Source organism: Dipteris shenzhenensis, chromosome 5 (assembly GCF_047967505.1).
Source record: "Dipteris shenzhenensis isolate YYH24624 ecotype China chromosome 5, Dip_SZ_1.0, whole genome shotgun sequence".
Lineage (NCBI taxonomy): Eukaryota > Viridiplantae > Streptophyta > Polypodiopsida > Gleicheniales > Dipteridaceae > Dipteris > Dipteris shenzhenensis.
The window spans coordinates 3,879,802-3,892,471 of NC_141600.1; the positions used below are offsets into that span (position 1 = coordinate 3,879,802).

Genomic DNA, 12,670 nt, shown 5'->3' on the forward strand with positions numbered 1-12,670 from the left:
GTCCCCACGAGGTCCCCACCTTTTAAACACATGAAATGATGCCATGTGTCTTCTTCCTCCTAAACCCATCCCTAGTTCTTTTTTTGTTAGCACAAGGTGGGATGGGAATAGGATAGAAATATGCATGGGACCACTTGGGACCACCTTTTCCCTTTCCCATCCTATTTCTTCCCATGTGCTAAGCCCCTATATCTCTATCTCTTCTCTATCTCTATATCTCTATATATCTCTCTATATCTCTATATCTTTCTAATAGAGAAGGGTGCCATGTTGCAAGCAGGGGCACCACTCTTCCTTGCAAGCTGAGGCCCTCCACGTGGCATGGCCCCTCTGATTTCAAAATCACCAATCGGAATTCCCTCGCGCATTTAATGCCCGAGTAAAGCACTCGTACAGAACTAGTAGATAAAATCGAGATAGAAGAGGGCTCTGTGAGTACTCTCTTGTTTATGTTACATTTTTTAAAACTAGTCTTACGACCAAAGACTTAATTAGGGTTTTTTTTTCTCTTTAGGGCTCCACTCATTTACAAGCTGGAGCGTGCAATCTAATGCAGGCCGTGCGGCTAGAGTGTTTTCCTGATAATTATGAAGGCAAACCCAGGAGGGACACTGCTTAACGTACAATTTTCGTAAATGTGCAGCAAACTTTACAACTCGTTAACGGATCCTTCGGTGCATTAAGTTCAGCGCACACAATCTAAGGTTTGTGAGGCCTTGTTTATAGTCATTGCACTCTGAGTTTTTCATACCCCCAGGTCACTATATATTGAGAGAGAGAGAGAGAGAGAGAGAGAGTGAGAGAGAGAGGGTGTTGATTTATTTTCTTCTTGCAGTCCAAGGCAGTAATATGAAGCTGGCTACTCTCAAATCTGTCAGCAATGCCCACAACGACTCTATCTGGGCAGTGACTTGGGCCCCCGCTACTGAGTCTCGGTCGGCCCTGCTGATCACCGGCTCCTTGGATGAAAGCGTTAAGCTTTGGAAGGGGGACGAGTTCGACCTGGAAAGAATCAATACCGGGCATGCTCTGGGAGTAATCGCAGTAGCAGCCCATCCTTCTGGTGCTATAGCTGCTTCAACATCTCTTGATAGCTTTGTTCGCATTTTTGACGTGGATTCGAATGCGACGGTGACCACTTTGGAGACCCCTCCCTCCGAGGCCTGGTTGATGGAATTTGATCCTAAGGTAGCCACTCTTCTTCTCCGATCACTTTAAATGGTCCCCGTCATTCGTTGTAGTTAAAATAGTAGATTGCGTGTAATTCCATAGCAAGCCACCTCTGGGGGCGGGGGGGCCTTGTGGGGGTTTCCTGGTGCCAAGCCAAATATTTAATACCTCCAGAATACTGTCACACGTGGGGTTGTGTGTGTTCATTGAGGGTCTTTCGCCAATTGTAAAGTATAAGCGTTTGCAATTCCGTTATGGATCTAGACACTACTTCAAAAAACAAAAATAGAAACCAAAGCATCCAAATCAGACATGTGGCAGCTTTAAAATACCATTATCAAAGATTTCAAAAAATAGTAAATATGTGAAAAATGAGACTCAGCCTCTGCCACCCTCCGCTAAAGCAGCGAGGTGGTGGCAATAAGTACAAATAGTTGAACCCTAAATCCCTCACAACTACCCTGGAATTCTTGACTAACGTTGCTTCTATGCTAAGGCTTACAGCTCAGCCCGTCTAACACCTTCTTCAGTTTGCATATCTTTGAAGCAGACCCTGGAACCTTAAAACTAGGTGGTTGATCCACATATACCTCCTCCTCCAGGGTACTGTTTCAAGAATGCTGACTTCATGTCCGGACATCTGCAATTGTCATGGGCAGTCAAAGCTATTCGTGACCATGCGGGCTGTGGGGGCAAAGGTCTCGTTGAAGTTGAGTTTCTCTAACTGAGCGTAGCCTTTTACCACCAATCGATCCAAGCTCCTATTAGATTTGAACTTAAGCTTGTACACCCATGTTGTTTCGATTACCTTATGCTTTTAGGGTCTGTCTACCAAGTCTTAGGTGTCGTTTTTTAGAATAGGGTCTATCTTTGTCTTCATGGCAGGTGTCACTTGAGTGACATATCCTTTGCTTCCTCAAAAGTAGGCGGCTCGTCGAGCTAAGCCACCATGGCGAAGTTGGCTGAGGGTGTAGACACATTGTGTTGAGACTCTTGAACTTCAGAACTCGTTTCGGGAATGTTCGTGACTTGAGAATCCTTTAAGGTCCTCAGATACTACGTCGGTATCTTCTCCTCATCGGAAGTTGACTTCGGGGATGGCTCTGGTGCATCCGGCTCTTCCTCTGGCTCCTCGGAATCTTTCGTCTTCTCAACTTCGGTAATGGTCAACTTGGGTGCAAAAACTCTTGGAACTCTAATGACCTCATCTGCTTGGGACGTCGCTTCCTCAAAGATCACGACTCTACTGATCGATATTTGTTTCTTCACTGGGTCCAAGAGGTGGTATGTTTTAGATTCTTTGTACCCGACAAAGATGCACTTCTTGCTCTTGATCTTTCGTCTTTATGCACATGTATGGATGCAACAGACCCAAAAATCCTCAAACGAGAGATAGTGGGTTTCTTACCATAGTAAGCCTCATAGGTAGTCATATCTGCAATGATCCCTCCCTTTGATCATGGTCAATTCCATCTTTGTAATTACTCGGTGCTTTTGCTTAACAACACCATTCTACTGAGACGTGCGGGCACAAGTAAGCTGATGCTTGATCCCATGCTTCTTGCAAAAAGTATTAAACTGTGTGGAGGCGAACTCCCCCCCCCCCCTCGATGAGTGCGGAATGCTTTAACATTCTTCCATGTTTCCTTCTCTACCTTGGCCTTCTATTCTTTAATTTTTTCAAATGCCTGAGACTTCTTGGCCAGGCAGTATACCCAAGTCATCCGGCCAAACCTGCAATCAAGTTTATTGACATCGGTCCGCAAATTTCGGATTGGACCAGCCCCAATGGTCCCTTAGCCCCTCCATGTAGCCTCCTGTGGGAATCTCTTCCGGTGCTGCTTGCTCTCCAAGCAAGCTTGGCAAATTTCATCCGTGCTCGCGATCTGTGAAAGTCCTTCCACCATCTTCAACTTTTGAATTTTCTATAAGAGTGCCATAATTGACATGACCAAACCTTTCATCAATCATGGTCCCCATGAATGACTAAGGCATGTAACCGGTATAGGCCATCCTTCTCGACACCTTGGGCAACCACTTGTCCATCTTCCCTGGAAGTGATGGTGACTTTTCCTTTTTCGAAGAGTAATGACATCTTATGCTTATCTCTTGCCACTTGACTTTCAAGTGGTCATGCAATATACGAGAAGCGTTATCTGTCTCGTGCAGGTCCTTCAGAGCAGCTGTAACATGCAACGGTAATCTGATTGTGTAATTCACAGCAAGACCCTCTTTAAACCTTTAGCGAGGAATCAGCGTTATACACCATAGAGAGAGAAAGGAGATGAGGGTAGAGAGAGAGTAGAGTCAACAACCTATTGGGTTTCTGTACCCATTGAGGGCCCAATCAAGGGAGAATTTGCTTTATACTTGGAGAAGTGAGAAATACAAAGAACACTTTTCGAGAGAGCACGGAAATGCGCTTTTGAAGAGCTCACTGTGCACATGTATAGTAGACCCAGAGACGTGAGTGGCAACGCTGACTAATACCGAGACCTTGATGCTGTCCACATTGACGATGTAGGACGCTTTTGCAAGGCAAGGGAGAGGCTTATGCCGTCCACCGGAATGCAGGGTCCCCTAATCAGGGGAGAATTTGCTTTATTCTTGGAGAAGTGAGAAATACAAAGAACACTCTTCGAGAGAGCATAGAAACGTGCTTTTGAAGAGCTCACTGTGCACACATATAGCAAACCCAAAGACTTGAGTGGCAACGCCGACTAATACCGAGACCTTGATGCTGTCCACACTGACGATGTAGGACGCTTTTGCAAGACAAGGGAGAGGCTTATGCTGTCCACCGGAATGCAGGGTTACTGTGTGAGTGAGTGAAAGCTAGGATAGATCCTATAAGAGAGCTGAGGGATGACTGAAATAAAGAGCTGAGGGATGACTGAAATAAAGAGCTGAGAATGAGCTGTGTAAAACTGTAAAAGATAACTGAAAAGAGCTGCTGAAACAGACCCCGAAACTTACTCCGTTTGCTGTCCCGACTCCCCGTCTAATGCACTGCGTAACACCTTCCTAGAGGGATGAACTGATGCCAAAGGCTGAGGCTGGTCAGAGGACCACCGCTGGGGAGTGTCAGGCTGTTCAGAGGGGGCTGGAGAGGAGCTGTAGGAGACTGAAGGAGGGGGGGAACTGAATGAGGAAAGAGGGCATGGAGGCCCCCTATTTATAGGGCTGTTGGGGCTGAGCCAACTTGCCCCTAATAGCCGACTTTTCAGTCGGCTGTTTTGAGACTGGTTGGCTGGCAGCCCTAGGCCCCATAAATGGCAGCCTAGGGAGGGGTGCAGGGTAGCCTATAAAGGCAGCCCTTCCCCTGTCATTCTCTTCACTTGTTCCAGCCTTGAGGGGGCCCAAAAGGGCTCCTATCCTAGGCTGGACCTAAACCTAAGCTCCTTTGGCCGAGATTTTCTTGCGATTTGCCATCTCTACCCGTCTCTTCTCAGCGCAAGCTCTTGTTGATACTTCTTCCCGGTACTCCCTGTGCTATCCTCCTCCTCCTCTACCATTCTTTTCAGCCATCATCTTCTACAATTTCTCTTCCTTGCACACGTGGTGGGCAGCATTGAAGCAGCTTGCAGCTTGCAGTTTCAATCTTTGCAAGTATTTGGCGATGGAGAGCCACCACAGTAACAAGACTCTTTTCTTGGATTACTGTATTGTGGAATATGTAATTCCTTCCAATAAACACCACATAGATTTTCAAAATCCCACTCTATGAAGTTGTTGAAAATTCCCTTCTGTCATTACAATCTCCCTCGTACCAGCCATCTAAAATATTGTAGCATTGTTGCATCTGATGGAAGTTTTCTTGTGTTCCTTCTTCTCTCCACTTGAGTCTCTTATTTCGATGCTTCATCTGTGTAGTGATCATTTCATCAACAGTACACATGAGTTGCTATGGGGCAGATACATTGGATCCTGTGTGAGCTAATGTAGGAAGGTATAAAGACTTCTAGTGATTTTGGTAAAAATCCTGTGAATTGAGTAGTAATTAGCATCTTAGTTTTGCAAAGAAGGGAGGGGGGTGGGGAGTTGGATTTGTCCTTCTAGTACAAGTTATCAAATCCTGTTGCTTTGACTCTTCTAGTATAAATAATGAATTAAATATTTGTTCATGTAGATCTTTTCTCATCCTCTTGTTTGTTTTTAGGGTTCAATTCTTGCAGTAGCTGGTGGGGGAAGTGCCTCGGTGAAACTTTGGAACACTGCCACTTGGCGGATGGAGACCAGTCTTTCATTGTTAAAGGGTGATGCTGACGTAAAAGGAACAGATAAAAATGCGGGAAAATTTGTTCTTGCAGTTGCATGGAGTGTGGATGGAAAATATTTAGCCTGCAGTAGTATGGATGGGACTGTAGCAATTTTTGACATTGCTCGTGGTAAACTCCTTCACACTCTTGAGGGTCACAATATGCCAGTAAGGTCGTTAGTTTTCTCTTCTGTGGATCCTAGGTTGCTTTTCACAGCTTCAGATGACAAACAAGTGCGAATGTATGATGTGAAGAGCAACAACCTTGTTTGTGCCATGTCTGGACATGCGAGCTGGGTTCTTAGCGTGGATGTGAGCCCAGAGGGTTCAGCCTTGGCCACAGGCTCCAGTGATCGGACAGTTCGACTGTGGGATTTGTCAATGCGGGCTTCTGTTCAGACTATAACAGATCATACCGATCAGGTTTGGGGTGTGGCCTTTCGGCCTCCTGGCGGTGAAGGTGTTAGAGCAGGCAGGCTTGCCAGCGTTTCTGATGATAAGAGCATCAATGTTTATGATTATTCATAGAGCTAAAGCTTTGCTTTTCTCTTGGCATGTTCCCACTTGCTCCCGTATTGCAGATTCTACATATTTGAACAGTTAATTGTGTGTCTAACACTGGGTACTGTCATTCTCTACTGCTTGTCTTGTGCAATGTTGTCCCTGATTTGATCTTCCAGCAGCGTAAGTATTTAGGTCAATTCGCACAGCAGTAGATCTGAGAAGTATGCAATGGAAGGGCTTAAAATTTCACAATTTGTGCTCTTTTTTATGTAATCCGAAATTGTTGGGGTTGGAGTACGGGATGACATCTCAAAGAAAACTGCTTTTCCCTTGGCTGGAGATGGTTGTATCACAGGCATTGTCTATTCCTTTTTTCAGAATAGTCACAAAGAAATTATGATTTACCTTTAAAATACTACCAGATGTGTCTATCGAGTGTGCTCTATTTAAAGCTCTGTATGGTTTTGACTGACACATGCCTTCTGCAGATGTTTATAGTGTTGCCTAGGCTGCCTAGCTTTTTGCTATCTCAAGTTGATAGATGTGCTGAAATTTTCATGGAATGTTTTGAGGAGAGGGATTGACTGGTCTGTGCTGCTGCCTTTCTATGGATACTTCATGGACGACTGCTGAAATGGATACCCTTTATGGGTGGTGTCACATACCAAGAGCTTTTAGCAATAATCTAGGGGCTGCAAATGACGGGCAAGTAGTACCGGTGTTTTTCAAGCCATAGGCGATCTTTTAAAAGAGAGCTTGGATACTATGGCTGTAAATTTATCCACAAAGCTGGCAGGCAAATATGACACACAGGCCGGTGTGCTTGATTGTTGTCAGGTTCACCGGTTATTCTTAACTTAACCATTTACAATTGCATCCTGCATGCATACTATTCCATGATAATTGTTAAGTTGCTTGGGGCAGAGGACCATACTTCCATACTACTTGCTGGTTGAGGAAATTTATATTCTTTTGGGGATTCAAAGGCCTGAAGTTTGGCCAATAATGTGCTGGCCTGCAACTTCCCTTTGTGCCCTAATTTTGGTGTACGCCCTTAAATGCCTTTTGATTAGCCTTCTCCTTTAGTGCTAGCCTTTGTCACGGTTGAGTCTGCCCTTCACCTCCAGAGTGCCGACAGAAACTCAGTATGAAGACCTTTGTATAAATGGATGCTCAAGTATGTGTGGGGTGTATAGATTTGTATGTGTGAGATCTTATATTTATACTGTGGTCTACACCCACTGTTGGGCGCTGATGACGTCAGTGGGGATGTCATAGTAGCTAGTCCCTGCTATGCGTGATGGAGTTTATGGTTTCAACCTTGTGAGTGACCATCACTGCTCTATGTGTTGTGTTTCTAGAGGATGAGTTTGGGCATGTTCCTGGATTCATCTAGATATATACGCCCCTTGGAACAATAGGGGGATTGAAGTCCCGCAACAGCTGTAAAATGCACAGGTGGGCTTACTGTCCAGGATTTTGTTAGTTATCATCAATTGGAGTTGTCTGCAAACTTGAACGATTTTTTCCTTCTCTTTCTATTGGCATACCCCATTTGTAGGTTTGAAGTTCTGAAACAGCCTGTAATTAAAATGGTTGGCATTAGACTACGGGTTTTGATTGTGGTTTGATCCGAGTGAGTAGCCTCTAGCCAATTAAGCTTGAATGATTTTGAGGAGGTGCTTCTATTATTTCTACTTTACCCACAAAATGTGCAAGATAGAGCACCCAAGAGAGTTTGTGGGTTTAGGGTACTAATCAAAGTGGTACTGTATTAGTACCCCCCACTTTGCAGGGTGAATTGGAGCACAAGGAGGTCAAGTAGGGAGCAGCTGTGAGGGGTTGTGGGTTGGCAGCGGGGCGCGGAGCTTGGGGTACGTGGGCAGCCAACGCCATTGTAAACACGTATAGAGGTAGCAAAAGAAGGCTATGCAAGCTAACACTTTGGAAAGATATATTAAAAGGGGGGAAGAGCTTGAGGAACCAAGGTAGGATGTAGTAGCAAGGGATATGCGTTAGGTGCTTATGGAGGATGAGAAATATTGCGGGTCAAACCTCTGAGGAGTATTGTGGTCCAAATTTCAATGCACCTTTGGGTGTGCCTTGTTGATAGTGCACATTGCTTGGTTATAAATTTTTACAATCGAGTGATTTTGAGTTGCAATGACCCTAGCATTGGTTCTTTGTTGTTTTAGCTCAAGCTCTTGTTTCTCTTGTTTGAGTGGGGAGACTTTATATGTTGTTGCATAGGGATGTAGAGTTTGAGGTTAAAGCATTCGTTAGTGACATTGGAAGGTGGGGAGGGTGACCGTCTAGAATATGAAGTGTAAAGTTGAGGCTACAAAGGTGGCCATGTCTTGAACTGCTTGAGTGTTGGAATTGCTCCCCTAGGAGTGCTAGAAGATAGTTTGTTTGTCACCCAAGTTTCCATGCAAAGGTCAAACAATGGTTTTTCTATCAAGACTTTAATCATTTAAGCCATGCTCTCCATCTGGTGCATCTTATAGGCCACTTGTTCTAGAAATTGCTTGTGTGGGATATCAATAATTGTTGGGGAGGATGGCTTGAGGAGTAGCTTGTCCTAATGCGTTGTACCAATGATAAGGCCCTTTTAGGGTAATAGGAGTCGTTCCATGCATGCTAGAGTTGTCATGTGCATCTTGTATATGCCTTTTTAAACTTCATAGCCTTGCAATGATAGAGGGTAGGAGTTGGGGAAGAAGATAGACCTATTAAAATGGCTTGACTTGATTGGCTTGCAAAGCCATTAAAGCTCTTTGCATTGGGAGCAACAGTTATTGTGTTGGGCCCTCTTTACTGTGCATGGTTCCTCCATGTCCTTTCACAAATGAGCCTTTGACTAGATTGAGTCACCTTGGGTCTTTGGCTTGTTGTTTTTTAAGCTTTAGGGTCAACTTGGCACTATAGCTTATTGTCACTTTACTTCACTATGTTATACACAGACACTTTGCTTTACTCCCTTGGGCTCGAGATAGTCTGATTTTGCCTCAACTTATCCTTGCTTGTTGCCTTATGCAAGCTTGTTTCTCTCTCTCCTTAGCTACATGTTGTGTAGTTGTATGTATCCACTTTGCAAATTGCTATTGCTATAGTGTTTTGCTTGGTCCTACCTTCTATGTTCTATGCTATTCTCCTCCTTTTCGTTCTTAGTTGGCTAGTGGATCTAGTTCCTCAGCAAACATAGTTGGTTCAAATATCAGTATTCATCTTGGGTGGTGGCTCCACCCATTCAGGTTTTCTCATTGTATCTAGGCTTTTTAGTCTCATAGACCCTTCGATCTTTCGAAGACTTAATAAAATCTCTCTCTCTTTCTTTCTCTCTCATAACATTTTCACTAATCAGTGAAAAGATCATCCATCACACCTTCCTTGACTAAGAACAATCACCTTGATTGCGATAATTATTAGTGGAACAATGTGAGATATATGATAAGAGATTGTGATGTCAAAATGATACCTAAAGGCACGTCAACACACGTCCATAGAAGAAACACAAATGTGTGTGAGAGATGTAAACTACTCGGTGCTTTCTATCAATTCAAACAACTGATTTTGCAGAGGCATTTGAATGAGATGATTGCGAGTTGCCAAACACATATACTTGACTTAAGAGTTTGCAATTAAGCTGGAATTAAGACTTATACAGCTTAAACACAAAGTGACATCATTGGAGAATGCAATATGATTGAGGGGCCAAGACAGGGCCCCCCCCTTATCCAGGCTCACTTTATTCTTGAAAATGGAGATACAAGACCAAGGTGCAATGCACCTTCCAAACTGATGAACTCAGTGAAAACCTAGGACCTAGATACAAGACTCAAGAGCATATGTACAAGGTAGACAACAAAAAGGAGGACTCCAAGCTCAGGTTTCAGCTCTTGGCTTGCCCAATCCACAAGGAAGAAGCCTGCAACAATCACCACTTACATCCAACATTAGAGACAAACACTAGTTTCTAGAAAGATAGTAGAAACAACATGAAATAGTGCTGTAAATGAGATAAACTTGACAATACAGGCTCCCTTCGTGACTTGGCCTTTTTGTAGATGAAGTCCTTGATGCCTCTGAAGCTACCTTGGGTGAGGAGAGTGTGGAAATGGGGCTGGAATGAGAACAGCTTAGAAAAACAGCCTGTAGGCTAGAGAGAGAAAGCTTTTATGGAGTGATAGCTGTAGAGAGAGAGTGCCTATGCTGATCCCAAGGGAGGAGATGTAAGAGAGGAGCTGCTGCTGTTCCAGAGGTGCACAGAAAGGCAGATTTCTGCAAGGGAAATGGGCTGGAACAGTAGAGAGAGAAATTCTGCAGTAGAGAGAGAAAGACTGCAGCAGGAGAGAGAAAGGGGCTGTGGCTGCTCCAGGCTAGGTGAAGGAGAGAGGATGCTGCTGCTGTTCCAGAAGAGCTGAGAGGGGGCAGAATTCTGGAGAGGAGGGGCTGGAACTATAGAGAGAGAATGTGCTGTTGTAGAGAGAGAAAGTGCTGCTGAGGTGAGAGAATGGCCTGTGGAGAAGCTGGCTGCACCCAAGGAGCTGGAGAGGTTCTGCTGCATCATCTAAAAGGAGGGAGAAGAAAAGTGACGAAATTTTCATGTGTGGAATGAAGGGGAGAGGCCTTCTTTTATAGGCTGAGCCCCCCTCCTAGGCCTAGAGTGGAAGGTGGACACTTGTCCCAGATTTTTGGTGGGCTGCAGTCTCACTTGGCCTGCATGCCCTGCCCTTGCCATGCATGCTGCCACATGTGTGGGACAGGTGGACTGACCTGCCAGCTCAGATTCCAAGTGGCAGTCTGCCACGTGTCAGCTGCCACGTCACTCCCAAAAACCCTAAAATTTCAAAGTTGTCAAAATTTAATTCTGATCGCACAAACGGGTTCCTAACAGCTTAGACTATCTATTGACGTACTCTAAGGTCATAATTGAGCCATACTGAGCTCATTTGTTTGTCGTCTTATCTTGTATCTCCATTACTCTTGGCATGCTGCCAGGCCCACACCCAAAGCTCAGGGAACATTCTCTTGAATGGTTCCTAGGTCGGTATGCAATCTGTGCATTTGATTGGTCCCATGTTTGGGTACTCAGGTGGGGTGTGGTTTCTAGATGTCCCTCTCAAAGAGAGGCCATCACTCTTGTGGGTCACTAATGCCCATAACCCCAAGCAAGGGGGTCCACCCTCAAATGCTAGACCTAGTCCCCATTGTCCGTAACTGAACAGAAGGAAAACATTTCATTTCTTAATAAGCATACTATTGAAAAACAAAAAGAAATAGTACCAAGCAAGTGGATACATGTTGAAGTAGGATGACATTCCCTCCGTCTTTTATTCGGTTGTCCGCAACTGAAATGCTTCCTCATAAGCATCCAGGATTTCAGGACACTCCTGAAATGTAGCTCTGTCCACCCATTGGGCATCGGTGGATGGGAGCCCTCTGAACTTCAAAAGGTACATTTTGCGAGTTGTGCCTCGACGTCCCGTAGTGAAGTTATGCAAAATAATTTGCTCTGGGATCAACAAGATCTCAGTGTCCTCTACTTCAGGTGCATCGTCCAGTGTGGGCTCTTGAGGTGGTTCCCCAATGAAGGGTTTCACCAAGCTTACATGGAAGACATTGTGGATCTTCCAATGCTCTGGAAGTCTCAATCGGACCGAGACATCATTTATTACCTGCAACACCTGAAAAGGACCATAATATCGAAAGGATAGCTTGAAGTAGATGCGCTTTTTGCCCACTTTGGTTTTTAACCGGGCTTTCTCAAATTTCAATAAGACCCATTGGCCTTCTTTCACTGCAAATGCCCTCCGTCTTTTATTTGCAGCTGCTCTTTGTTTCTCTTTCTATCAATTCAAACAACGGATTTTGCAGAGGCATTTGAATGAGATGATTGCGAGTTGCCAAACACATATACTTGACTTAAGAGTTTGCAATTAAGCTGGAATTAAGACTTATACAGCTTAAACACAAAGTGACATCATTGGAGAATGCAATATGATTGAGGGGCCAAGACGGGCCCCCCCCCTTATCCAGGCTCACTTTATTCTTGAAAATGGAGATACAAGACCAAGGTGCAATGCACCTTCCAAACTGATGAACTCAGTGAAAACCTAGGACCTAGATACAAGACTCAAGAGCATATGTACAAGGTAGACAACAAAAAGGAGGACTCCAAGCTCAGGTTTCAGCTCTTGGCTTGCCCAATCCACAAGGAAGAAGCCTGCAACAATCACCACTTACATCCAACATTAGAGACAAACACTAGTTTCTAGAAAGATAGTAGAAACAACATGAAATAGTGCTGTAAATGAGATAAACTTGACAATACAGGCTCCCTTCGTGACTTGGCCTTTTTGTAGATGAAGTACTTGATGCCTCTGAAGCTACCTTGGGTGAGGAGAGTGTGGAAATGGGGCTGGAATGAGAACAGCTTAGAAAAACAGCCTGTAGGCTAGAGAGAGAAAGCTTTTATGGAGTGATAGCTGTAGAGAGAGAGTGCCTATGCTGATCCCAAGGGAGGAGATGTAAGAGAGGAGCTGCTACTGTTCCAGAGGTGCACAGAAAGGCAGATTTCTGCAAGGGAAATGGGCTGGAACAGTAGAGAGAGAAATTCTGCAGTAGAGAGAGAAAGACTGCAGCAGGAGAGAGAAAGGGGCTGTGGCTGCTCCAGGCTAGGTGAAGGAGAGAGGATGCTGCTGCTGTTCTAGAAGAGCTGAGAGGGGGCAGAATTCT

General features: G+C 44.7%; 1 protein-coding gene across 1 annotated transcript; it reads left to right on the forward strand.

Annotated features, from left to right (window-relative positions):
• Positions 1–226: 226 nt before the first annotated feature.
• On the forward strand, positions 227–6,313 carry VIP3 (Transducin/WD40 repeat-like superfamily protein). The gene is made up of 4 exons (XM_087374786.1): positions 227–379; positions 644–704; positions 836–1,188; positions 5,330–6,313. Exons 3-4 carry the CDS (start codon positions 850–852, stop codon positions 5,954–5,956), a joined length of 966 nt encoding a protein of 321 aa, XP_087230912.1. The 5' UTR covers positions 227–379; positions 644–704; positions 836–849; the 3' UTR covers positions 5,957–6,313.
• The last annotated feature ends 6,357 nt before the right edge of the window (positions 6,314–12,670 follow it).

Bases quoted from the DNA above. Each gene is read 5' to 3' on its own strand.
- VIP3 (XM_087374786.1), top strand. From the start codon at position 850: ATGAAGCTGGCTACTCTCAAATCTGTCAGCAATGCCCACAACGACTCT. The intron at 1,189-5,329 runs GTAGCCACTCTT...GTTTGTTTTTAG, and splicing joins TGATGGAATTTGATCCTAAG to GGTTCAATTCTTGCAGTAGC.